At 37.0% G+C, this 27,178-nt stretch overlaps 1 protein-coding gene across 1 annotated transcript in view; it reads right to left on the reverse strand.

Moving 5' to 3' along the window:
* Positions 1-6,684: 6,684 nt before the first annotated feature.
* CFAP54 (cilia and flagella associated protein 54) overlaps positions 6,685-27,178 on the reverse strand; it is a 109,063-nt gene continuing 88,569 nt past the window's right edge. The window contains exons 58-69 of the mRNA XM_030454014.1: positions 26,812-26,967; positions 25,523-25,631; positions 22,935-23,040; positions 22,112-22,204; positions 21,458-21,599; positions 19,245-19,445; positions 17,840-18,048; positions 14,345-14,530; positions 12,220-12,326; positions 11,194-11,383; positions 9,823-9,900; positions 6,685-6,804 (exon numbers count right to left, since the gene is read on the reverse strand). Coding sequence (XP_030309874.1) covers positions 6,685-6,804; positions 9,823-9,900; positions 11,194-11,383; positions 12,220-12,326; positions 14,345-14,530; positions 17,840-18,048; positions 19,245-19,445; positions 21,458-21,599; positions 22,112-22,204; positions 22,935-23,040; positions 25,523-25,631; positions 26,812-26,967 — 1,697 coding nt within the window. The remainder of the gene's footprint in view (positions 6,805-9,822; positions 9,901-11,193; positions 11,384-12,219; positions 12,327-14,344; positions 14,531-17,839; positions 18,049-19,244; positions 19,446-21,457; positions 21,600-22,111; positions 22,205-22,934; positions 23,041-25,522; positions 25,632-26,811; positions 26,968-27,178) is intronic.

The raw sequence follows: 27,178 nt of genomic DNA on the forward strand, positions 1-27,178 counted from the left end.
GGGGATGTGTCGGGTCACTGACCGGCACGGAGCCTCTTCCTGGGAACCGGCTGGAGAAATCCTCACCAGCGCGTTTATGAGCTGTGTCATAGAATGGCTTCAGTAGGAAGGGTACCCAAAGATCAGCGAGTTCTGAGCCCCCTGCCATGGGCAGGGACACCTCACACTGGAGCAGGTTGCTCCAAGCCCCATCCAACCTGGCCTTGAACACTGCCAGGGAGGGAGCAGCCACAACTTCCCTGGGCAACCTGTGCCAGGGTCTCACCGCCCTCACACTGAAGAATTTCCTCCTAATGTCCAACCTGAATCAACCCTTTTCAGTTTAAAGCCATTACCCTCATCCTATCACTACATACCCCGGGAAAAAGTCCCTCCCCAGCTTTCCTGTAGGCCCCTTAAGGTACTGGAAGGTCACTGTAAGGTCTGCCTGGAGCCCTCTCCAGACTGAATGCCAGTTCTCTCAAAGGTGCTCCAAGGAACTCCTCAAAGGAGAGGTGCTCCAGGCCCTTTTGTGCTACCTTCAAGAGCTCTATGCCCTTACAGTAAATCCTGCTCTTTGCAATAGGTTTGTTTTGAGTGACATAAGGTCCAATGTTTGCCACAGTTTCAATTGAAAACTTGTAGGGAAGGTGGTGTTTTCAGTACTGAGTATAAAAGCATCCAGCACAGTTCTTCACTGGGGCATTTTGGTGACATGATAATGAGTATTAGTAATAAATACAATAGGAACAGAGAAACTCCTGAACCTGTTGGCTCAAGTTCGTTTCATAGAATCACAGAATTGGCTGGGTTGGAAGGGACCTCAGAGATCATCAAGTCCAACCCTTGATCCACTATCGCTGCAGTTACCAGCCCATGGCACTGAGTGCCACATCCAGTCTCTTTTTAAATATCTCCAGGGATGGAGAATCCACTACTTCCCTGGGCAGCCCATCCCAATACCTGATTACTTATGTTCACAACATATCTATTTGTACCCCATTAGACATTTTATATTTACTTCTATTAATGGTATCTGTATCCTAACTTGGAATATAGCCGTTTTTCCAGTCATGCTGAGTTCTGCAGAAAGAGGGATTTTTTAAATCTTTTTTTTCCACCTGGTAAAATAAAAGCTAGCTCTTCCTCAAAAGTGGTATGTATTTTCACTGCATGCGCTTTCTAAACCTGAGTAGAAAATTATATAGTAAAATAAATAGTTTCTACAGGGATATTAGACAAGAAAACCATAGAAAATTAAGTGTTCCACTGTAGAGATCTGGTTTCAAATGCATCCTTATCTTCTGCATAGCCCTCTGAACCACTAGATCTGAATTGACCATTTGCTTTCCTTTGCTGCTAGGATCTTGATTTTTCAAGTTCATTTCAGCTCTAGTAAGTGAGCTCAGAATCAAGGAAGAAACTCATCACGATGTCACTATTATACAACATACCATTATTATTTCCCTACAGCAATGAGGATCATGTCTTTATTGCATCTTACTAATGACTTATTAACAAGTCATTAGTCCTACTTATCATCTGTCTTCTCAGAATCTTTGAGTGCTAAGGGATCTACAGCATTCCTACAAGTCTTCTACCCCCACTCCACTTTATTGTCCAAATTTGCTTTTAAACCAACCATGCTTTACTTCTAAGGCTTCTTTACTTCTAATACTCATTATTCTGTTCTTATCTATCTTCAGCACATATAATCAGAAAAAAATCTCTCATAATAATATTCTCTAGCTTTTTTTGTTTGTTTGTTTCTTTGTTTAAATTAATCTCCTCACTGTAAATTGTGTGTACAGACAGGCAGGTGAGTACCTGCCTTCCAGGCCCTGAAGCCTTGAAGCTAAGTGCTTAGAAATGGTTGAGTTTTTCAGGTAACCATGATGAGCATTTTTTTGCTTCATTCTGTGACGTGCACAGCCCAGTCTTTAAAGCAGGGTGGTACTGTTGCTGAAAAAGAAGGCCACCTGCCCAAGGCAGGGCATCCCCAGCAGTAGCACAAGGGTCTGAAAGAGACTCCCTAGAACATTCCCTTGCACTTAAGGCAGATAGATACGGTTTGGGGGGAAAATGTGCCTTGCTGGTGGTAGGGGAATCCTCATCACAGGGCTTTCCAGGTATTTTGCTGGAATTGCCTGTGTCTGGGAATCTCAGCAAAATGTTCAACATGTGACCCCTGATTTTGTCAGGGCCCTCCACCAGGAACCTCCATCTTGGAAGTGCAGGATGCTTTTTCCTGCATCAAGCTTTTTGCTGCACACACACTCAGTTTTTAAAACAGGTGGGAAAGTTCAATCCATTTCCTCATAGTAAGGAAAAAAAACCATCTGGTTGTCATGTCCCAAGTGATATAATGATGCAGTGCAGAGAAGTGCAGTCCTGGCAGGAGAGCAGAGGCCTTGGGAAGTGGAGGCTGAGGATGCAGCTGAGGAGTACAGGCATGGGATGAGAAAGGATGAGGCACTTGGATGCAAAAGATTCACCATCAAAGACTTGCTGGACAAAAGCAGTTTTCATGGCAACAAAGGGAACTGAACCCAAGTACCCAACATACATAAAACACTGTATAGTGAATTTAGAGATAACATGGAATAAACTGCAAAGCCATGAAAAAGCAACAAAGTGTAGAAGTGTGGAAAATGGACCCTAGAATGAGAGAGAAGGAAACACCAACATCATATTCCTCTTGGCCTATGATTTCACATCTGACTACTTGCCCTAGGTGCTCCTCACAGGCACACACCAGCACAAAACCACTGACCTTTGGGCCCAGGAGAACAGTGCCAGTGTGAAAATTACACAGCTGAAGAAGGGTAAGAATAGTAAGACTGTGTAAAATAATTTTAACTTTATTGCTGCTATTATTGTTATACTTAAACTCTTGTATAGTAGATTCTGGTTTTCCACTGTGTGACAATGAGATTTTTGGAGTAATTTGCTTCAACGTGTACTTTTTTTTCTTTGCACATTAAGTAGAATCCTAAATCATGCTGACATGGGAGACAAATGAGAATAATTCTAATTATCTCTGGGGTTTCAAAGTGGAAAATTGAATTGCAGTGCTAAATATTTGACTTCAGCACTTGCCTCTGGACCCTTTCACCCACTCCATTTTAAAGATTAACCTGTGCTTGATAGTCTTTCTTCTCTCACTTGATGATGTACTCTGTATCTTTAACTCAAAGAAAACCTTTGGCAAACATAAATGGTACTCTTTGCTGGCTTAATTAGTTCAGCATATTAACCCACAATTTCAACAATTCATTCTCGTTCCATCATTATTCTTTTTTTAAAAATCTTTCTTCTTGGATTTCATTGAAAATGGATTTGGAAACAAATGACTACCCCTTTTACATTGTGTCTCAGTTGAATAATAACTTAAATTCTTTCACTCAAAGAATGAATGAATTGCAAATGTTGATGCAGAAAACTCCAAATCCCTCATTGATGGGGGGATTGCTGCTATCTTCAGATAAAGAAACTGAGGCATAGTGAGGCTAATTACTAGGATTATTTTTTTAGACTGATGTCATCCAAAAAACAGATATATATTTAGGCCTAACAAAAATGAGCATGAATTTGAGCTGCGGTGGAAATTTTTAAAACAGTCACATATAATTGAATAAATCTGTGTGAAATTACTCATTTCCACATCATAAAATTAATTTAACCAAAATTAATTTCAGGTTGCTGTGTATTTGGAGGCATGAAACACATCCTGTGAATGCCTTGAATATACAACTCTATCAAGGCAGCAATATAACTATAAAACTACATTGGAAATGTATTTGGAAAATTAAGTATTCCACAGCTCACTGTCAATGTTATGCTTCCTGTTCAGTTTTAGTTTCAACCCTAGCACATTCTTGATGATGCAGTTACTAACTATGAGACCAGAAGGTGGTTTTGTTCTCAGGACACCTATTTCATCCAATTCACAGAACAGCCAGTACTAAAGGAATTAAAAAAAAACCAAATCCACAACCAAACAACAAAACCCCACCTCTTTTTACTATTTTTTAGTTCCCTGTAGGATCCTTCTTATCACTCAGGCAGGGGATGCCCTGAAGGTAAAACACCATTGATTTCAGAATCCCTTCAGTTTTTCCTCACAGCGCTCTCTCTTCCCTTGCCCTGTCCCACAATTGATCAGATAGGGAAACACCATTTATTCCTTTCACAGATGTGGAATGAAGAACTATTTCAGTTTAAGTTTGAACAGAACTGGTAATCCTGCCAGTGGATCAAAGCTGTCAAGGTAGCCCTTTAGCAGTGTTGTGGAGGGCAGATCACTGAGCAAACCTCCACATAGCAGGAGAGGCCCCCCCCTTACACTTCAGGCTGTGAAATCAAAGGAGGTGCCTTTGCCCTCTTCCTTTTTAATTTTGGAGACAGTGACACAGAGAAGGATTCTATAGAAATTTAATTGAGAATGGTGCTGACACAAATTTATTCTAGTCTCACACATTGAAAGCCTTAGTCTGCATTCAATGACAAGGAAAAAGCCACCCAAACTACTATAATACATAAACCAGGAAGTTTTTCGCTTTACAGGTTGGTTGTTTTTTTTTATGTGCAATTACTGGCGACATTTAGATATGAGCTTCCTTTCTTACAAACAGATTTTAACTAAGAAGATTAATTCTATGCTAAAAGAAAAATATTTTCTCCAATGTTTCCTTCTGAACCTGCATTGAATACTTAATCCTGTGTTTATGAGTAGAATCTGCTGCTATGGATACAGTGAGGTCAATGTTTCAGCATTATTTCCCTGTGCTGTGCTGTGAAGATGGCAGGATGTTGATTTGTTTCAACAAAAATATCTTAGAATGTGCAATGCATTTTAAATGCATATGTAAAGCAATTTATCTAATATTTCTCTTTCAAGTATAGGAGTCATAAGAAGGTCCAGTCTAGCAGCACATAAGAAACACCTCATCTGTAACAGAGCTTTGCTTCTATTTTCACCTGATGCATTCTACAAATGGAGCATTCTACAAATACTAATTAAGCTGCACAAAACTCATATGATAAACTTCAAGGTGACCCCCAAAAGATAAAATGTTATACTCTTTTAAAAGCACAAGGAATGACTGAAGAGATTAAAAAAAAAAGCTGCCATTTTCAACTTCATCCTTGTAAAAGAAAAATGAGGTATGTCAATTTTTATCTTTCCTGCTTTTTGAAGAACTGCAGAGCAATAAATTCTTTTAATTGAAAGAATAATGCCAAGGAACATCTCCTCCAAACTGGCTGTTAGGCAGTTAAGTAAGCATTCTAAGTCAGTTATTAATTCCTTTCCTATCAAGTACTCGCTTTTTACTGTGTTTTTATCATTGTATCATAATCTTTCTAATTTTACTACTACCTACAGCATTACAGAAAAAGCTATACAAAATAGCACATTTTTTTTAAAAAGCTACACATAACACAAAACCATCCAATTTTCTTCATCAAAAAATCCCAGCCCATTTTTATTTCTTACTGATCACACTTAAGGTACTCATTATGTTAAATATTTTACCTCTCTCCCTCCCTCCATAAAAGGAACTTCACTCAACCAGGTAATGAGCCAAAGTAAATCTGGAGTTTCCACTGAGCTCAGAATATGCTATCATTTTATCAAAAGGCTTAAGGAGAGCCTGAATGAAATTAAAGGAGCTGGCATTTCAACCCAGTTGTTTATTTTTCACAGAAACTGAACCCAGGAATAGTAACTGCTAGTCCTGAATTTTCATGCCTAGAGAAGCATAGCAAGTGACAGGAAAAGCCTCATAGGGCTCCTGCTCAAATGTCCTTGGTTTTTTGCTGTTTGTTGCAAATAAATCATTGTAACTAGAAAAGAAGTGCCTGGTCTTGTGATGTGAGCAAAACAAAAGGGCTATGAGATCTCAGTCCTGACTATTACTGCGTACTCATGTGTGGTCTTGTTCAACAAACTCACCTTTTTTGTGTTAAATTCCTCATCTCTGACACTGGCCAAGCATGTTTCCCCGGGTGACTCTTGTTAGAACTCATCAGGGTTTCTTCAGCCCTTTAAAATAATACTTACAACACTAACAGCATAAGTAGAGGAGGTTCTAGATGCCCCAAAATGTTCTCTGTATTACCATTTTGGTTTTTAAACTTTCTTTGTGGTTTTTATTTCAGACAGATGCTTTGAAATTATGGAGACATCCAAATGGTCATTTTTATTCTCAATAACATGGGATGTGGTTTTCTTTAACAAAAGATGGAAAAGTCTGATAATGCAGGTTTCAAAAAAAATTCTCAACCTTAAAAAAAACCCCCAAAATAACAAAACTTTGGATAACTGCAAACCAATTTAAAAAATGCTGATGAGAGTAAAACTTGAGGGAAAATGCAGCATCTATTGGCCCATGCTAGAATACAAGCCTATTCAGCTTTTTCTAAACAATAGGAAATTATTGAAAACTCATCTAATTATAGATGACTGAATAAATCAAATTTTAATCCTCTTATTCAGAAACCACGCTTAATGTATTTTATTCCTAAAAATGTATTCTATTTTTTTAAACTATTAATTTTCAAGTAATTAGAAATAAGGTAAAAATGAAAATTAGAAAACACTAGGAACCAAATCCTTGTGTGATTAATTAAGTTGTTTCATTAACACCAAAAAGTAAGTCTAAATCATTAGCACTCAGCAACTTGTTATCGCAAAAATAAAATTTAGTGAAACAGAGAAATAATCCAGTTGAAAAGACTTTCTTCAGTTATTGTACATCCACTGGCAGAATCAAACATATCTTCCAAACTTTCTATTGATTGCAAAGTAACATCAAATGGGATCTGAAAAAAGCAGAGGGGAAAAAAAAACAACAAACAACAAAACAAATAAATAACTTCATCAAGTTTGCAGGTACCAAAAAGTACATATATATAAATAATTCTGCACTAAGGCCAAAGTTCTGAGCTACAGCCAATTAATGTTAGAAATATTCATTGCCTCAATATAAATTTCTGGGTAATGACATTTCTTGCAGAAAACTAGTAATATAGGGTAAAAAAAGAGGAAATTTCTATGAGCTGTCTTACTCTCAAAGTTTATCCTTATCATCTGTAGGTGAAATGAAGATACCAGAGAGGAGAAGCAGGAACTCTGAGTAATTTGGAAAGCTTTTCCATAGAGAAGTTAAAAGAATGGAGCTAACTATAAAAGGTGAAACAGAAGACAATGATAAACTGGTCTGCATGTCCATTGGACATGAAGAACTATTCCTCTGATTAGGTACTAAGAAAAACTAACAAAAGAAGAGAAGACTAGAACAGGCTATGTTGGGAAGTTAATTTTAAATGCAATTATTTTATTTATAAATTTACTTTTAAGAGTTGAACTCCAAAAGACTACACTTTGTTATCTCCCTCAAGAACATACCTACTCATTAAATAACTTTAAAACCAAGCCTGCAGTTTTTTCCCCTTAGAAATATAATTCAGTGCTGAATCAAAAGCACTGTAAGACGTATGAACAGAAAAAAGAGCATCAAAGAAGAGAAGCTGGAAAGATGATAGGAGTTAAAGTTTGACAGTCCATAGAATGAGAAAATCAATACTTCAAATTACAACTGACTTTGTCCAATTAATTCACAAGAAGATGAGCAATAAAAAAGTGTATGGTGGGCAAAAAACTGTAAAACTGCTTATAAGCTGCCTTCTCCTGCATGCTTAAAACCAAAGGGAATGTACTGCCCTATAGTAAACATCATCCCACACTGAGCTTCCATTCTGCAGCTAAGAAGAGTGGGTAAGACACACATACAGCTTCATTTGAAAGTTTGGAAATACTGCTTAGAAATACATAATGGAGTGCTGAAGACTCTACAGGTTCTGTTGGCTTCAGAGAAGAATGAAGATACTCAGCTTCTTGAAGGATTAGGCTTCACTTGCTCAACCAAATCTCCCATATCTAATAGGATCTTTGTTTGAAGACTGTGTCTCAACTTTGTGATGGAAAGCCCATTGTAGAAACATTTTATTTAGCTTGTTGTGGCATTTAGCCAGAAGAAAACACAGGAACTGATATCATATTCTTACTGGAAGAAGACCACTTAATCTGGTCCCTCACTTTCATCATAGACCCACAGATAGAAGCAGGCAAAGTCAGGGGGCTTTCTTGAGAATTTAAAACACCTCCAGGAGGTTCACATGATTCTCTGAATGCTCAGCTAAACCTTTCCCTAGGTATCTGCCAGATCTCTGCCATGGAAGATACTTTGCAGGACTGTAAGAAATAAGCTTTGAAGAATTAATGTGTAAGTGTTTTGATTCATTGATAAAGACAGATTAATATGAAGGTTTGGGATTCATTTGGGAGGGACCTTCAGGATGGACAAGGAGACACAAGGAGGGTGCCATTGTATGAAAGGGAAGTACACACTCCTAGGTATAAAGCTGCAGGATGCACAAGACCGTGTTAGAGTCTCTCTTCTATGGTAGGCTACTAGTCAAACTATTCCCAGATAAAACTCAGGATTCTCTCCTGGTGGGAAAAGCTACCTGACTGGAAAAGAAGAGTACAGGGGATTGCCATTCCATTCTTATTCAGTTGTGAACAATTGTGGGGAAGATATTTGAGAATAAGTATCATAGAATCATAGAATCACAGAATCAGCTGGGTTGGAAGGGACCTCAGAGATCATCAAGTCCAACCCTCAATCCACTACTGCTGCAGTTACCAGCCCATGGCACTGAGTGCCACATCCAGTCTCTTTTTAAATATCTCCAGGGACGGAGAATCCACTACTTCCCTGGGCAGCCCATTCCAATGTCTGATCACCCTCCCTGTAAAGAAATTCTTTCTAATGTCCAACCTAAACCTCCCCCAGCACAACTTAAGACCGTGCCCTCTTGTCTTGCTGAGAGTTGCCTGGGAAAAGAGACCAAACCCCCCTGGCTACACCCTCCTTTCAGGGAGTTGTAGAGAGTGATGAGGTCTCCCCTGAGCCTCCTCTTCTCCAGGCTGAACAGCCCCAGCTCCCTCAGCCTCTCCTCATAGGATCTGTGCTCGAGTCCCTTCACCAGCCTGGTTGCCCTCCTTTGGACCCACTCCAGGACCTCAATCTCCTTCCTAAACTGAGGGGCCCAGAACTGGACACAGTACTAGAGGTGTGGGGAGGTTATATGTTATATACAGGATTCCAAAATATTTCCTGGAGTTCCTTGATCCCATGACAGCCGTGGTCCTCTCCTTATCCCCCTAGGATGGCTGAGAACACTGCTGCTGCCTGCTGTGGGCTAGTTCCCATGATGTCCTCTGGCATACTGACTAAAACTGGGTAACGAAATGCTGTTGTCAGCATGTTGTTGTCATGCTGTTGTCAGCGTGGACAAAAAAAAAAAAAAAAAAAAAAAGGGCATGCTATCTCTAAAGATGTGTTATGGACAAGGTAAAGAAAGCTAAAGAAAATACAAAGAAAGCCTGAATAACTGTAAAAACATGGGGACAGAAGGAAATTGTATTTGGCAATTGCATCATGGAAGTTCGATCTAGTCTGACCACAGAACAGTGGTCAGAACCAGATGGACCCATTGTGAGTAAGATGCAGTTTTAATATATTTTTGTGTGTATAAAAAGGTATAGATATTTTGTATGTATAAAAAAACTCTAATAAACAGTGAAGAAATTATCAGTTTGTAATCATGTACATTGATATTTTATTTGTAAAGATGAAGAAATAAAACCCAGACAGAAAGCCCAAAAAATGTATGAGCAAAAAAAAAAAAATGGCAAGATTCTACTTAGTAGTATAATCCATATCTCAGTTTAAATGAAAAATCATATTTTTACTATTAATAAGAACAGCATACCTCAGTTAATGGCAAGGACAAGGCTGGAACACCAGACAGCAGTGCTTTGACTTCAGATAAACAGCTTTTAGCCATTTCCTAAAGGTATAAAACAAGGAAAAACTAGTGCTGCACTATCAGTCTCCTCAGATAAGCTAACAGATGGCTTGGCTTCAAAAAAATTTTCAGAACAATCAAGATTTAGGTCATTCTATTTGAATTCACAGCAAAAACTTAGCTGATGAATGTTAATTTTCTGCAACACAAATAGGTGTTTGCTGTACAAATACCTGTGCTCAAACCTTGCAGTTTCTACTGAGGCAAAATTGCCCCTGGCTCAGGTATTAAGTCCAGTGGCATTCTAAAGGCATTCTGAATAAATAAATACTCTGACAATATGATACTTATACATGTGTAATGCATGGCATTAGTATTCTGAACATTGTTTTCCAATTAATGACATATATTAATGAAAGTTTGAGCAAAACCCCCTCAGGTAATCAGAAGCAATCACTAAAAGACAGTTCTGTCTACCCTCCTGAAAGCACTGTGATTGGCCAAAACATCATTTGTTCTCCAAGCTGGTCAAAATACAGCCTCATAATAATGGCACAGTGCACAATTGTCACTGTTTTACAGCATCCATCAGGCTAAATGACAGCCTCTACATCATTAATCATTTCATATAATAGATAGAAAGAGAATCCTGTCACATGATAAATGTCTCCCACTTTGAAAATAAACGTCTGTTTTGCCTTGGCATTTATCAAGCAGCAGTTATGCTGTGGCAACATTCTATTTCAATGACATTATCTCTAACAGACCACATGGAAAATTCTGAAATTACGTCCTTTGTGTGTGTAGGGAGGGGGGGGGGGGTTATTTGCAGACCATATTCAGCCTTACTAATAAAAAGAAGAGAGAAAAGTGGCATAGAGAAAATAAATTCACTGCCAGTTTTAGTCCTCTTTCAATATGTTAGCAGTAGGTTCTGATTTCAGAACCATCCCTGCCCATTTTGCATTGAAGATGGTGTAAATGACTTGTAAAATGCACTTTTTGGTTGATGGCCTTGTTTAGAACTGCACTAAGCATTTTCAGATGTAGAATAATATATATTAAGCATAAATTTTCAGATTTATGTACCTGAAGATGTAGCTTTTAATTTTCAAGTGGAAGGTTGAAGGTGTCTGGTATTTTTGTATAGCAACAAGCAATATGTAAGAAAAAGAAGTCAAATATTAAATGAAAAATGAAAAATCTTGAAAGGGGTAAGGGCAGTTTAATCTTTTATATCTGCTTTCCAGGTCAGCTGTCATTTATTTCCATAAAACAGACAACCTAAGTAAAAGACTGTCAAACATATTTAGGAGTAGAATTGTTTCCACTTACTTCTGTTTTTTCATCAAGATGCACTTTTGCAACTTTAATTTTCGATTTTTTTGAAGGAATTATTTTCGAAGTTTTACTTTCTTCTAGAAAACTTGTAGGTTCTGAAGCTGAAGGCAAGCTTGTTGGACTTTCCATCAATATTTCAACTTGCTGCTTCAGATTAGATAATTTCTCCCGTAAAGAAGTAATTCTGAGAGAACACAAGATTTTTCATTACTGCTGTTATAAAACAACAATATTTGTGGTTTCCATGTTATGATTAAACTGACCTAGCTTTTATTACATATTGATTAGCTTCTACATTTCCTTTCATTTCAATACTGATCTCATAATTTTACAAAGAGAAGTTTTCCATTAGGGAAGTGGAAATATGGAACGTATCAACTTTTGGCATTAATAATGGTAAGAAATATTGTAAGTATGCCTTTCTAAGAAAATACTTTCTCATCCAACCAGTACAAGATGTGCTGACAACTTAAGTTGAAGGGGCTGTAACTCTTCATGGCCTGTTATTTTTTCCCCTCCACCTTCTCAGCAGTTCCAAAAATTCTGGGGCTAGATGAATGACAAGGAAAAGGTAATGAAAAATGCCAGAGAACGTAAAGTGAAAAGCTGAATCTGGGGCTACAACTGAGGAAAGTTACTGCATGCTCAGAGTTGTAATATGGGATGGAGAAAGTAGCTGATCCAGTGAAAGAATGGGAATAACCACTGGGATTGGCTCCTTAGATTTGCTAGCCTTTTCTTATGCTGCTATGCCACTGTAATATAATTAGCATGTGCTTCTCATTTCTTTAAGAATCAAAACAAAAATACTAATATATTGAAAAGATATGTCTGAATGGGTTTAATGCTGTGTACAACTTCATACTGTTTTTATAGTGAAAAATCTCTGAAAAGTGAAAATGTATGCTTTTAAAGGTTTAGAGCTCTTTGATATTTTGTGCTTTATTTTCTCCCATCCTAAATGGTTGACTGATCTTTAATGTAGCATGAAATAACAGCATAAATTCAGTGACTGCTTACCTAGCCAATGGAATCCACAAGTAGCCTGAAAACACGGATGTTGAACGGAAAATCTTGATGTTGCTAATCTTGACAGGCTTTGTATTGTAAGCATAAAGCAGCAAAACCTGTAGAAGAGATGGAATAGGTAAACAACAATGCACAATGCTGTAGTAGACCTGAGCTATTCCAGTGATGCTAAATTATAACTATCAAATACAGTGTAGTGATGAAGAAAACTTTGATAACTGACTTTCAAAAAAGGGAGAAATGTCACTTCATAGGAATTTGTACTGTAAATTAGTTATACCCTATAGAGTCACCACCAAAATGCTAGTCTTGTCTTGAGCCTCTTCAATCATTCACACTTATGTCCAAAGTTCCAACTTCAGGTGGGCTGAACGAAGAGTTTTTACTGAATTTCCAAAGGTCCTGTGTTATTAGTTATATTGACTTGTGCATGGCTGTCATCATACTATGTTAAAACCCATGAAATACACATAACTCACCACCAATCTAATAAAGCTGTATCAATACAAGAGCACAAGAAAATGAAACAGAATGTTCTCATCTTTCACTGAATCAGTTTGCTATTATTACTAAAAATATGCTCATGCAGTAGTCATTTTTAACAGATGCCTCTGGATCTCTAAGGTCATGCTAAAGTAACCTGCAAAACTATATTGAAAAGTACATTCTTTGCACTAAGTTCAGAGGGCTTCTATCAGCTTACTAACAGAGATGAAGAGGGCCTGGGGGAGATTTGACACTGAGCTGCTGTGTCAAAAACTCATGGAGCGTGAGATTCAAGACCACAGATTTCTATTGCAGCAGCAGAAATTTTACCTACATGCTGTTCCCTTGGTTAAAAATAAAACTAATTCCATGTCCTAGTCTCTTGCTTTCCTGCAGCCCTCCAATTGGTCTCATCTTTCATGGTTACTCTGATTTCTCAGAGAAATGAGGTTTACAAAAATCATTTTTCCTGTATATGTGTATCTTAGCTTTTCTAGCAGCCTCCCACCAGACGGTGAGGTTTGAATGTACTGGTCAGCTTAAACATGAGAAGTGGGCCCATGTGAATCTCATGAGGTTCAACAAGGACAAGTGCAAGGTCCTACACCTGCATCTAGGCAAACCCTCATTGTATCAGTACAGGCTGGATGATGAAGGGTTTGAGAGCAGACCTAAAATAGTTGGGGGTATTGGTGGATGAAAGGCTGGACATGAGCCACCAATGTGCACTTGCAGCCCAGAAGGCCAACCATATCCTGGGCTCCATCAAAAGAACTGTGGCCAGCAGTATGAGAGAGGAAATGCTGACCCTCTGCTATGATTTGGTGAGACCCCACCTGGATTACTGCATCCAGCTCTGGAGTCCTCAGCACACAAAGGCATGGACCTGTTAAAGATGGTCCAGAGGAGAAGTACAAAAATGATCAGGGGAATGGAACAGCTCTGCTTTGAAGAGAGCCTGAGAAAGTCAAGGTTGCTGAGCCTGGAGAAGAAAAAGCTCAAGGAGACTTTATTGAAGCCTTTCAATACTTAAAGGGGGCTTCTAAGAAAGATGGGAATGTTTTTTAGTAGGGCCTGCTGCAACAGGATAAGGGGTGCTGGTTTTAATCTAAAACAGGGTAGATTTAGATTTAGTATAAGGAAGAAATCTTTTTATGATGAGGGTGGTGAAACACAGGCCCAGGTTGATCAGAGAGGTGATAGATGCCCCAGCCCTGGAAACATTCAAGGTCAGGTTGGATGAGGCACTGAGCAACCTGGTCTAGTTGAAGATGTCCCTGCTAACTGCAGGGGAGTAGCATATCTGAGCTTTGGGGCCCCTTCCAACCTGAATAACTCCATGTTTCTATGCTTCTCAGGCAACAAAGACCTGCAAAAGGCATGGATACAACATGGCCTTGGAGATCTGTATGGCCAACAATCCCTTTGCCCTGCTCCCAAAAACCTGTCAGGGAATTCCCTTTGTCCCACACAGCAGGTTTGTGGCAGAGTGAATCTATAGCCAATGATTGCCAACTTGTCAATCAGCATACGTATAATTAAAAAGCTAATCAGTGAGAACACAAATATTCATTGGAAATGACACTTAATTTGTTCTAATACCTAAGGAACAGTTTTGGTGTAGTTATACCTTAGTCTCTCTATTGTTAGATGGCTTTTCCAGAGAAGGAATGTACCACTGAAAATTAATTTCTTTATTTGAAGCATTTGTTGCCCTGCTCTCCATTTGAGTGTCTGCTTCTCTGGTGACAGAAACCGGAGAAACTATTCTCCCAGGTGTCATCTTTGATGTAACTCCAGTAATTTCAAGAGACCTCTGAAACACAGAATAAATTTTTAAATCATATTTTTCTAGTTTAACATAAAAAATCTGCTATAATATAGTGTCAACCAGAATCAGAATGACTTTCAGTGCTACACAAACATATGCTTATGTAATAAATGGGTTATTCTAAAACATGTTCCTTTTACCAAGTTAAAGCTTTTCAAAGTCCACATGATGAAATATTTCTAAAGTTAATGCAAAGAATCTTTGGGCTGACTTAGAGATATCTACAGTAACACTGACTGCTACATTTGACATCTTTCTTATGGAACTGTGTTTTTTGCTAAAAGATATTATTTGCCAACCATATGAAATTTAATGATGAAAAACTAATTTGTGCCATCTTAATATTAATCCATATATTAATAACGAAATTAGTATTCTGAATGTTAGAGTAATGCTTTGTTTATCTATTTGCCATTTCATTAGCTGTGCAACTATCAAAGGGTGATATGTGCTTAAAATTCAGTCTCTTAATTTGTGACAATTTATTCTGTGTTGCACTTACTAAAATATATATAGAATATTATCAGACTATCCATCAAATAGTTACTGTCTGCCCATCATTTGGAAGGAATGGAGGAATACTGTAAATCAACATCTCTTTATGAATAAAAGCCTCCTTTAAAATTGTAGGTTATTTTGTTTACAGGCTGAACAGCACCATACCATTTCTACTTTCGGAAGTGTTACGCAGCTCTGCAAAGAACAGGAGGAATTCTGAAGTTATGTGAAAAGGTTGTTAGGGCCTCCATCATTGTTTCCAAAATATGGACACTAAAACATAATACTTGGTGAGGTAGCTGTTTTTTTCATTTTGATGAAATGAGCATGCATCACCCACCTACTAAAAGGATTTACATTTGGGATTTTACACTTTATTTTTGGCAGTTAATCACCCACTAGCCTGCTAGTATGAAGTGTAAAAAAAAATATGAGAACACAACATACATGGAGGTGGGAACCACCTAATTTATGCTATAACTCTGAGTTGGGCCTCTTCAAAATCTGCGTTACTGTGTTATTTTTTCTTCTAAAAGGCGTGTTGTGTTATGTTATGTTTTCAGTGCTGGTGAGGCCACACCTCGAGTGCTGTGTCCAGTTCTGGGCCCCTCAGTTCAGGAAGGAGATTGAGGTCCTGGAACAGGTCCAAAGGAGGGCAAACAGGCTGGTGAAGGGACTCGAGCACAGACCCTATGAGGAGAGGCTGAGGGAGCTGGGGCTGTTCAGCCTGGAGAAGAGGAGGCTCAGGGGAGACCTCATCACTCTCTACAACTCCCTGAAAGGAGGGTGTAGCCAGGGGGGGGTTGGTCTCTTTTGCCAGACGACTTTCAACAAGACAAGAGGGCACGGTCTTAAGTTGTGCCAAGGGAAGTTTAGGTTGGACATTAGAAAGAATTTCTTTACGGAGAGGGTGATCAGGCATTGGAATGGGCTGCCCAGGGAAGTAGTGGATTCTCCGTCCCTGGAGATATTTAAAAAGAGACTGGATGTGGCACTCAGTGCCATGGGCTGGTAACCGCAGCAGTAGTGGATCAAGGGTTGGACTCTATGATCTCTGAGGTCCCTTCCAACCCAGCCAATTCTATGATTCTATGATTCTTTTTTGCTGAACTGCATCTTTTGTTATTTACATTGTTACTGAATCTTTTGGAGTAATTACAACTGCTCTTGTCAAACTGGAAGGCTGCTGAATTACACGCATAAATATTTATCTATTCAACTTTCTCAAAAGCTTGAAAACAACTAACTGCCCTAGTTAAGTGCTTCCAATCCTATATACTATCTTGAAGTGGAATAAAAAACAAGCATGCAAAATGTAACAGGGCCCATGATTTTAATTATGGCTTTCTTAATGTATTTTGGGTGTTTTGTCCAGCACAGCCAAAAAAATCTTCAAGAGTCAAAAACAAAATTACAAAGACATATGTAGCCAAAACAACCTCATACATAAAAATCATTCATTGAAAAATTCTCTCTTTCTACTGTTAAAAATCCCAGTAACAAATTACAGTACTTTTTTTTTTTTTTTTAAATCACTTATGCAGCCTTCTGAATAGTAAAGGCTTCTAAAAATGTTGTGATAAAAATCAATGAAGCTTAGAATTAAAAAACGTAAGGAGCTTCATGCTTGTTAGCTGTCTACAATAGTGAAGCTAACACATGATTATGCAGCTTGGACCTGTCATGAACATGACAGTGAGCTCTGAAGCTTATTATTCTAGGACAGTGTAATACTAATTATGTCAAAAGAAGAGCAGACAGAGTAAAATAATTTTTGATATATGATGGTTGTTATAAATGTCACATACCATATATTTACAATTTATTCAGTGGCACAGTCAGCTCTTTGTTGGGAAATGAGTAATGATATGCTGTCCAACACTGCAAAAAGTTCACCAATTCTAGAAAAGCTACTTTCACAAAAGTATTTCAATACATTTTTTTTTACAATAACAACTTCTCACTCCTCAAGGTTCCCCTGACTCCATCTAATACTGAACAAAACAGGTAAAATAATAAACCAAAGAGAAACCTGTCATTTTAAATTTTTTGTATTTGGATAATTATTAATGTGAGAAGTGGTATAAAGTAACTTTGAAGACAATTATTTTTACATTGAATCTTCAAAGACTTTTACTACTCAATATTCAATATATATACCACAGCCAACATATACTCCAGAATTCCAATTCAAGATGCCTCAGAGTAATGCAGTCTGAGCTGCCTACATATGAAAGCTCAAATAGGCTGTTCACAAGCCAGAGATCTGAAAAGATCGATTTCCTAAGCAGCTGATACTCAGTGAAAAAAATTGGCACACGAGGGCGATTCAACAAATTTTAAGAGAATATAAATCATATCTTTTTTTAAGCTACGTTTTTATTATAGGCCAATATTAGCAAGATAGAGGCTTGTACATACACACTACAAAGAAAACATCAGGACATTTTTGGTATGAAACATGGAGATCTAGATGACTAAAAGCCTCAGTCCTATGAAATGACACAGCCGATTTCATTAACTAATAATAAAATCTTAAATATTATTCTGCTTCCCAGGGTCTAAATACACTAAATAATTTTTGCAGTGATGAATAACACAAGGGTATTTGCATTTGTTATCTATGTCCTTTGCTGCTTGCAAAGGATTTTGGTTTTGCACCCAAAAAAATGCTCTGAATAATGTATTTCATTCTTCTATAATACTCTCAGAAATACCATCACTGGAACTGGCAAGAATATGAGTGAAATGCAAGTATAATACATATTTTTGAAACATCAGAGAGAAAATAAGTACCTTTGAAGAATCAGCAGGCCTACCAAGCAGCAGTTCTACATCATGTAGCTCTTTTGGGAAATTCTCAAGACAACATACTGAATATTCAGTCAAATGTTGTTTAAGAAAGGAATGCATTTCTGCAATGCGCAGAACAATCCCTGAGTCAAAAACAGCACTAAGGTGTCCATCTCTTGCAGAAAATGATCCAGGTCCTGAGTAAGGGGCAGCTTTGAAAAGAGATTTTTATTACATCATCACTTGCCATTACTAAGTAAAGTTTCTACAGCTACTCAGTACTTATCCATTTTTAAAATACAAGTGTTTCAATGTCAAATAAATGCATTTCCAATAATACTACTGATTGTCTTTAAGTATTACTAGGTGATGCTATTTGAATTGCAGTTTTTCACTGGAGGTTGATAATGAAACAAGTCTGTCTAGACATTTTAAAGTGGCATTTTAAAAAGAGCTGCAGTTTTGAGGTGTAAATACTTACATTTAGAAGTGTAAGCATCAGTATATTCACCAGACATCTAAGCACCCACTAGAATCGATGCATATTTACTCAGGAGAGTCAAAAGCAGCCCTAAGAGCTCCTAAGACCCCAATTTAGAGCTATAGTGGCTGATCAGCTGAGTTCCCCCCTCAGGTCCATCATTTGTCAATACAGTTGAGATATAAATGCATATTTTGATGCTTTCCTGTAGATACCTTACTATTATCCTTCCAGTTCTGTGGTGAAGTAAAATACTTTCCTTTCTTCTGAAGCTCCAAGGAAAAATCCTTGCAAGGAAATTATTATTTTCAGAGTTTCTCTCTAGGCAGCACCTGTATCTAGTTCTGTTTTAACCTTTCAGGTTGTCATTTGTATATTCAGCAACTGGGGATCAAATGTAGATGCAGAGTATAAAGGACCTAAAATTAATGGATTTTTTCTTTGTTTGGAAGGTCCTATCTATTGCCATGTTTTGTTTACAGCAAAATAAACCAGCAATAGTATCCGTGTTTTAGTCAAAACACATTCAATAATGCTCAGACTTCCCATTTCCACTACATTCAGTTCTCACAAACAGGTCCCAAACTGAACAAATTTATTTCTGATGTATCCAGGAATAAAACCAAATATAGGCAAATAATTTTAAATTATGATTCTGATATAGTAATAGCAATTAAGTTCTGAGGGATGTTTTTCCTGGTATCATTAAGGATTACAAATAATTATGAAAAAAGGTAATTATACCTTCACTTACAGTGCTTGTAAACTGACATAAATCTTGATTTCAGTGAAGGTTTTTTCACAGTTATACAATTTAAAGGAACTCAAAATGACACTATCATAATGACCTTTGAATCTGACAGTATTGGCACCCAGGAACAATATCTCACTCACAGCAGTTTTCTAGAAGGAAATAAAAATTCATACCAAATAGCAGGTTTGTGTTATAAAGCCTTTTTAAATGGATGTGGTAGCGGATTAAGTGAACCCATGTTATTTCCTCTTTTTTCTGGCTGTCCTTGGCAGCAAAACTTTCTGTTCCTTCATCTTCATTCTGCTTGTCTTGTATGATTTGTTTGTTTGCAGCAGAAGATGTTTGGAGACTTTCAAAGACAACACGGTATCCATCTGCAAACGGGGTAACAGTTCAACAATACAAATTAGTTGAGTATTTCTATTTCTGCATTGCTTTGGAATTGACTGATCTGTAACTAAAAATGTAGCTTGTGAATCTGGTTTTATTTTTCATAAGAGGAAAAATCTATCCATTCTGCTTTAATGTGAATTGACCTTATAAAGAAAATATTTCACAGATCATGGCCAGGAATCTGACTGTTCCTTGCAAGAAGCTGGAAGGCGTAGTAAGCAAGATGCTTTCTCTCTCTCAGAACTTAAATATAAACCAAATATTTCTATAAATTTTCAATCATATACATTTATTAAATGGAAACAATACCAGTAATCATTAGTCATAGCTGCAGCAGCTGAACTTCTCATTTACATTGACCTAACTCAGAAAAGTCAGGTACTCTTAAGTGTTTCCAGTCAGCTTCAATCCAGTCCCTTTTTCAGTATTAAGCACATTATTAAAGTTCCTAAATAGGGACTTAAAAAAATTTTTTTTTTTTTTTGGGTGCTGCTTGAAAGTTATACTTATGTGAAAAGAGGAAAAATATTTCATTATAGTTATCACTCTATCACTGCTTATATTATTTTTTTTCAGTGTATTAGTATATAGCTCTCTCAAAAGTCTGCTCTGTTTTTTCTTTCAAAACTGAACAAACATTACACTCTTTGCAAACTTCCAGAAAATGTGTACTTCTAGAAAATCGGGATTTTCCATTATTTTTTCTATTTTTTATTATTTCTGATATTTCACTGTCAATTGGAAAATTGGCCCCATTGTTAATAGCCAAAATTTTAACAATGTGTTTCATGAATGGTTCACAGAAAATATTTAGCATGCTGTGCTCATCATTTCCATTTAAGTTTACATTTATATATTTTGGCCTACTATTTCTTTTCTACATTTTCTTTTCTTCTTTGTATTGCCTAATGGAACTATCAGGAAAAACACCTGCTGCATTTGCTAAAAGAAAAAAATTAGCTGTAATTACAACCAACAGAGCTAGTACAAAATAATCAGTTGGATGGAAAGTCTTAGCATACAGCACTTGTTTTCATAAATGAATCAAAACATATGTTCAAATGCTGCACAGTAGGCAGACATTGCTTAGCTTTGCCTGCAACATTCAGGCAGAACAATTCAGTCTTTGTCAGTCATTTGAGATGGTTGAAATCAAGCCACTGAACCAAAATTTTATAACAACATTAATGGTTTCCAATTTAAAAATAAATACAGATAGTTTACTGTAGTGTTTATATAACATTTGGCAACCCAGAATTTCTAGTTTCGTTGATTTTCTTTTTTTTTTTAAATCAAAAAATTCCATTTCATCAACCCCATTAGCTGCAAAATAAATGCAGAAGTTGGAAATAAGCCAGGCAAAGGCAAAGTTCTACCAAGATAATGGAAGCATTTCTGAATGATTCCCCATTGGAACCAAAAAGCAGTGAAAATTATTTCATTATCCTGATTTTGACTCTCAGAATGCAGGAAGCGGGCAGATAAATTTTAAAGAATTTGGGTTTTTTGGTTTTGGTGGTTGGGCTTTTTTTGAGGGGAGGGAAGGGTAGGGAGATACAAGCTATTGGACTTCAACATCTCTTTGAAAAAGAAATACTGAAAATTTCCAACAGCTAAAATGCCCAGGGAAAGAAGTCTGTTCTAAATCAGTGTTTCAAAAAAAAAGAAGTTGATGACTGATAAAGGGACCAAGACCTATTCTAGAAGTTTTCCTGAAAGTACTGTGGCATACGCACTCTTTCTGAGCCACAGTGTGCAAACAATGCAATTTGTCTTAACCTATTGATTATACACAGGATTATATTTACAGACCCATTAGGTCTATTCAATATTTAGTACTACTATGCAAGATGAGGATTTTTCTATTACTTTCCAAATCTGACTTGTAATTTTGCATAAATGAAAATTAGATATTAAATGTGTTAATAGATTACATGGCACATATGGTTTATCAGCAACGTAATGCTCTAATATTACAAGATATAAAGAATACCAGATAAGAAATCCTTGTACGAAGCACAAAGATCCATGGAAGCAAATGCTGGGATTTTCTGTTGCACTGCATCCTTCATGCTCCCTTCTTTAACACTCTTCATTCCAATTAATAGCTGAGAAGCAAGCACAGCTTCACTGGCCTAAAAATAATATTTTTATTATTCAAAAGCAATTCCCTACAATATTTATACAGATTTTAAAAACAGAGAGTAGCAAGATGATGACAAAAATTAATTATTCAAGGTACAATATTTTTAAAAGTCAGAAAAATCTATTTTTCTCTGACATAAGGTACATACTATACTTAAATAAATCATTACTGCTGACAGCTTAATTACTACATAAGTGATTTCAAATCAGATATCCTCACCTGGATGCCACTGATGTCTACCCACATGTCAAATATATGTGCACACATATCAGGCAGTGTGCAGTTTTATTTGCACTGAATCAAAGTTGAAGCAAGCAGAGTCAGTTCTGTCCTAGTGAGATTAAATGCCCTACACAGTCACTGCCCACTTTAATTTCCTAAAATAAGACCTATGACAAAAATTTCAGGAAGCCTTAATTCTTACCTTGTGTTGTATTGCATGCTTGTGTAAAATGAAATTAAAATAAAAAATAAGTTACTACTTTGGAATATTGCACCAACCTGTGTAGCTGCTCTTATAGCAATCCAGGCTTGTACTTTGTAGCACTTTGATTTCAGAGCTTCCTCAGGAGAAGAGACTTCTTCAGAAGATATCTAAAATTATACATCAGTTCATAATTAGTATTCTAAATGAATTTTGGTAAAATAAATTTAAAGATAGAAAAAAAGTCCTCCTAATTTCAGAATTATTAGTTTATTTGCAAGTTGTAAAAATCAGCATTGATTGTAAATCCAATGATTAATTGCTAAGACCTTTAAAAAATATCTAGACCATACTAATTGGCTGCTCCTGTAAAAATTTTCTCAGAGCAGCCCATCCTACACTCACTACTATATAGAGTTTCAATATAATTTTCTATTTTTTGGGATCTTAATTACTTCTTTTTTCTTATGTTACACCTTACACTTCTAATCTATGACCTGCAGACAGTTTAAGATGGTTAAAGTCTTATTTTTCTCATGCTGTCATTCAAGTTTGTACTTAAAAATTTAAATCTCGTAAAGTATAAATAACTTTAAAATGTTTGAATGTTATGTTGTCTTCACAAGGCACAAATTGTTTAGTGCATAATTAGAAATTAAAACACCGCTCATTCTGTTTTTTCCAATTTTATACAGAAGAATGAATAAAAAAATATCACACACAAAAAAACAACTCTACTGCTGTAGTATATGATTTCTTTGTGTGATTTTTCTAGTAGGATTTTCAATAGCAGCATGTCAGTGTAAGAAATAGTCTGGCAAGGTGCATAATGTATATACAGTGTACAGAAATGTATTTCCTGCTTTCAAGAGGCCACTACCTAAGAGACAGAAAACATACATTTGATTTGGAAGGCACCATCTCATCCATCTGTGACACATCCTCATTATTTGAGGCAAAATGTAAATACAGTAGTGCTATTTCAAGGTATGATCTTCTTATTAACCTGTGAGAAACAACATACAGATCTATCAATGCTGCTATCAAAGTAAGCATTGCAGTGCCACAATCTGACTCATACATAAAACTAGCCAGACAGCTTCACCAAATAAATCATTCATCCATCCTTCATCATCTACCTAAAGTGTATCTTCTTTCAGAAAGCCATGTAATCCTGTTTTAAAGTCATTGTGAGACTAAAACATCCCTATGCTATGCCTAACAAATAACACAATGATTTAAGAGTCTGTCAAATCTCATTTGCACTATGTGCAACAAATATTCCCTAACTAAATTGCAAACACTCAGTAAGAGAACTGTAATTCTGAAAGGGAAGTGATCTTTTCGTACAGAATCTGCACGGGTTCCTTTTCCTTCTTCAACCATTCATTGTCCTGGTTTCCTTGAATCATGAGTGTCTGAATTTGGATATGGATCTTCAGCCAAACTCTTCCAAGAATCAGCAAAAAAAAAAAAACCAACAGTTGGCCAAAACAGTCCTGTTTCTTCATTGTGCTCAGCTGAGGAATATTCCGTTTTGAGTTCTCCACAGACTACTCTATAGCTGCAGGAAGACTGTGCTCAGCAATTCCCATTCTCCCCCTCTGCATCCTTCTTCTTTTAGTTATTTTTACAGTAGCAGCACAAATCAGGCAAATAAGAGAGAATCATAGAATACATTTGGGGTTGGAAGGAACCTTTAGAGGTCATCTATTGCAAAATCCCATGGAATGAGCAGGGACATGTTCAACTAAATCAGTTTGCTCAAAGCCCTGTCCAACCTGATCTTGAATGCTTCCAGGTACTGGGATTCTACTACCTCCCTGGGCAACCTTCTTCCAGTGTTTCACCATGCTCATTATAAAAAATTTCTCCCTTATATCTAATCTAAATCTATCCCCTTTTAGTTTAAAACCATCACCCCTTGTTCCACTGCTACAAGCTGTATTAAAGAGTTTGTGTCCCCCTTTCTTATAGGTCTGCTTTAAGTATTGAAAGGACACAGTATGGTCTCCACAGAGCCTTCTTTTCTCCAGGCTGAATCCCAATTCTCTCAACCTATCTTCAAAGCAGAGGTGTTCCATTCCCTTGATCATTTCTGTGGTTCTCTTCTGGACCATCTTTAAGAGGTCCATGTCTTTCGTGTACTGAGGACTCCAGAGCTGGATGCAGTAATCCAGGTGGGATCTCACCAAAGCCTAGGGGAGGGGCAGAATTACTTCCCTTGCCCTGCATCTGCAGAAAATCAATGTATCTGGAGAACTTCCCAAAATTTCTGTTCCGTATAGATTTAAGTCTTATTATGCAGGTTCCTCCTGGTTCTGTAAATTATTCCAGACTTCACCTGTGAATTGGCTTTGCTAGGCATAGCAACAAATTCTTGCTTATGTAGTTGGCTATTTATATAGTACAATAAATTCCAGTTCTAGTATGATCTGTGTAAAGCAAAATACTAAATTCAGAGTACTGTACAGTTCAAGATAGGACAAGCTAGGTGGAAAGATGTTAAATTCTACACCTGAGTTTGTGACAATTTAGGTAACTTTCTAGGCATGCTAACAAAATAAGCTTTGAGATATGAAGAAAAATCTTTAACTAAACCAACTTACATACATCAGAGGGCTTGTATAAAGGTGATTGGAATGTTTAGTTCTCTAAAATAAGAAAGGCAGGCACCATCAATATTGCTGTATATTGTTTTAGAAAGACAGCAACAGATTTAAATAAGTTTAGCAAATTAAACCTGGAAAGCAGCACCACAGTCCATTTCTGTACTGTCTTCCATTATGCTGACTGCTTCCAGAGGTTTATTACTACGCTACTGCTTCTGTGTTCAGAGTTCTGGTTCATTAGCTTAAGTAACAGAATACCCAAACAAGCCAGGTAAATTGCTGCCTTTACATTGTCTGTAACCAGACATGGCATGTTACATTAAGACTGGTAAAGAAACTAAAAAAACCCTAAAGTACAATGTATCAGGGCTGCTTGACAGAACTTATTGGCTGGCCTGGCTCAGGCATCTTCTATGCTTATAACTAATGCCAAAGTCACTGTCCCAATATCTGTTACAAACACATTTCCTATGCTCCTTCTGCCTCTGCTCTTCTGTTTCTGGCTGCTAACCTTTTCAAGCTGGATTTCTATTATCTGGAAGGGGGCAGACCACAGCTCATCTTCTGAAATGTGCATAAAACTCCTGTTTAACTGATAGCTCTGCTCCTGGTGTTGACAGAGAGGGTACAGGTTTGAAAAAAAAGAACAGAAAGCTGTAACTTTGTATACTCCACAACATGTTTTTGAATGCTCTCAGATTTTTTTTTACCTAAGAAATACACAGTTGCTCTTCTATACTGCAATAGAAGAAAAGTCTCCAACACATAAAAGATGCTTGATAATAGAAAACCTCCACTAAATGTCAGAAAACAGTCAAATTACTATATTCATGTGTTATTAGAATTATTTTGAAAGTTACAATGCTAGTTTCTTACTCTAATTTTTGATCATGTTGCTGGCTGACTGCTATAGCTTCCAACAGGGTTCCAACAGCTTGAGATGACTTGTTACGGCCTGCTTCAGTTATCTGGCGTTCTACCTTGCCTAAGAAAGAAATACAGAAGGAAAATTTGCAATATTTTAATTTTTTTTCTGTAAGGCCCAACCTGCTTTCCCCTCCAGGAAAGCTGAACAGCATAGTGCATTAACTATTCCAGATATGCAAGATCTTTTCCAGTTCATTCAAATGTGAGCCATAATGCTTGTATAGAAAATTATTTTATATATTAGCTACAATAACCAAACTTTGGAACCATAATGACTCTAATGTAGTGATTCTAACTAAAAGACCATCATAAGTGGAGGAGATAATGCACAGGCTGTACATATATGCTGTGCTGCACATAGAGTGTGACCTGCAGGCCTCTGATGTGCTGTCCACATCCCTTAGCCATGGGATAAACATAGCCAGTTAGCTGTAAGAGAAGAGCCAGCTGGCACCATCTTCTCATTATTAGGGATTACACCACTTGCCCTATTTGTAAAAGCATAGCAGGAAGTTCTTAGGTGAATGAGTTTTTTGCTAGACAACAGAAATAATGAATATAATTGTTTTAAGAAAATCCTCTAACAACTCAAAAGACCAAAACAAGGAGTTTCCACAGACAGGATCTCTGTGTTGTGCTACCTGATTGGAAGCCCATTCAATACTGCCAACTAGGGATTCCCAGCATCTGAAGTGATATAATATTATTTGCACTATCCTCTTTTTCTTTAAAGTGGTAACTGCAATAAATAAGATTTTAAGAGATACTCTACAGAGTCTGAATGCCTTTCTGGCTAGGACACTAACAAACCAACACCTTCTGATGCAAAACATAATGCCAGTAAAATCCAAATGCATGTGAACGCTCTGTATTTCTTTAGTTTTATTAAATCATTTAGAAAAACTTTATAGGCCTCTCATCTTTATTTCAGACTGATGCAAAGAAGCTAATTAACTTTTTACAGTGTCCTTCATCTCATTTGTTACACCTTTTGATCCCAAACATCACAGAGGTGGGAGAAGTTCTACTGCAGTTTTTCTACTGCAGTTTTAAAATTACTTGTTGTGTAATGCATTCTGAACTATGTAGGTATGATACTAAACAGGAAATCTGCAGCTAGGAGAGAAATATCCAAATCTGTTCTATTTTTACAGTAAAATGTCTCCATTTCAAGTGAGGCCACATGCATCACGGTGCTTAGGAAGGTAACCATGATGTACAAGCAAGGTTTCATTTACCTATCTGAAAAAGAAGTTCAGCTTCCATATCTAAATGCTTTGTTGCAGATGCTCTGCAGAGCTCCAGTGCTGTTTCTAAATGTTTGAGAGCATGTACCCATTGCAGTGGATCTTCTCTTGCAGGTGTACGAGCTATGTTTGCAGCTAGTGTGTGTCCTAAGGGAAAAAAAAAACCAGTGCTCAGTAAATCATTCAATAGAAAACCAATTTGTGCAAAAACAAGAAGCAACTTCCACAGAACAAATGCTGTTATGAATTCACTGCTACAATTAAATTCTCAATGATCCAAGCAATTAATGGATATAAATACTGAACTATAATGCTGTTCAAGTACTTTACAGTTGCCACTGATGTTTACATAGGCCAT

The sequence above is a fragment of the Calypte anna genome, chromosome 1 (genome assembly GCF_003957555.1).
Source record: "Calypte anna isolate BGI_N300 chromosome 1, bCalAnn1_v1.p, whole genome shotgun sequence".
Taxonomy (NCBI): Eukaryota; Metazoa; Chordata; class Aves; order Apodiformes; family Trochilidae; genus Calypte; species Calypte anna.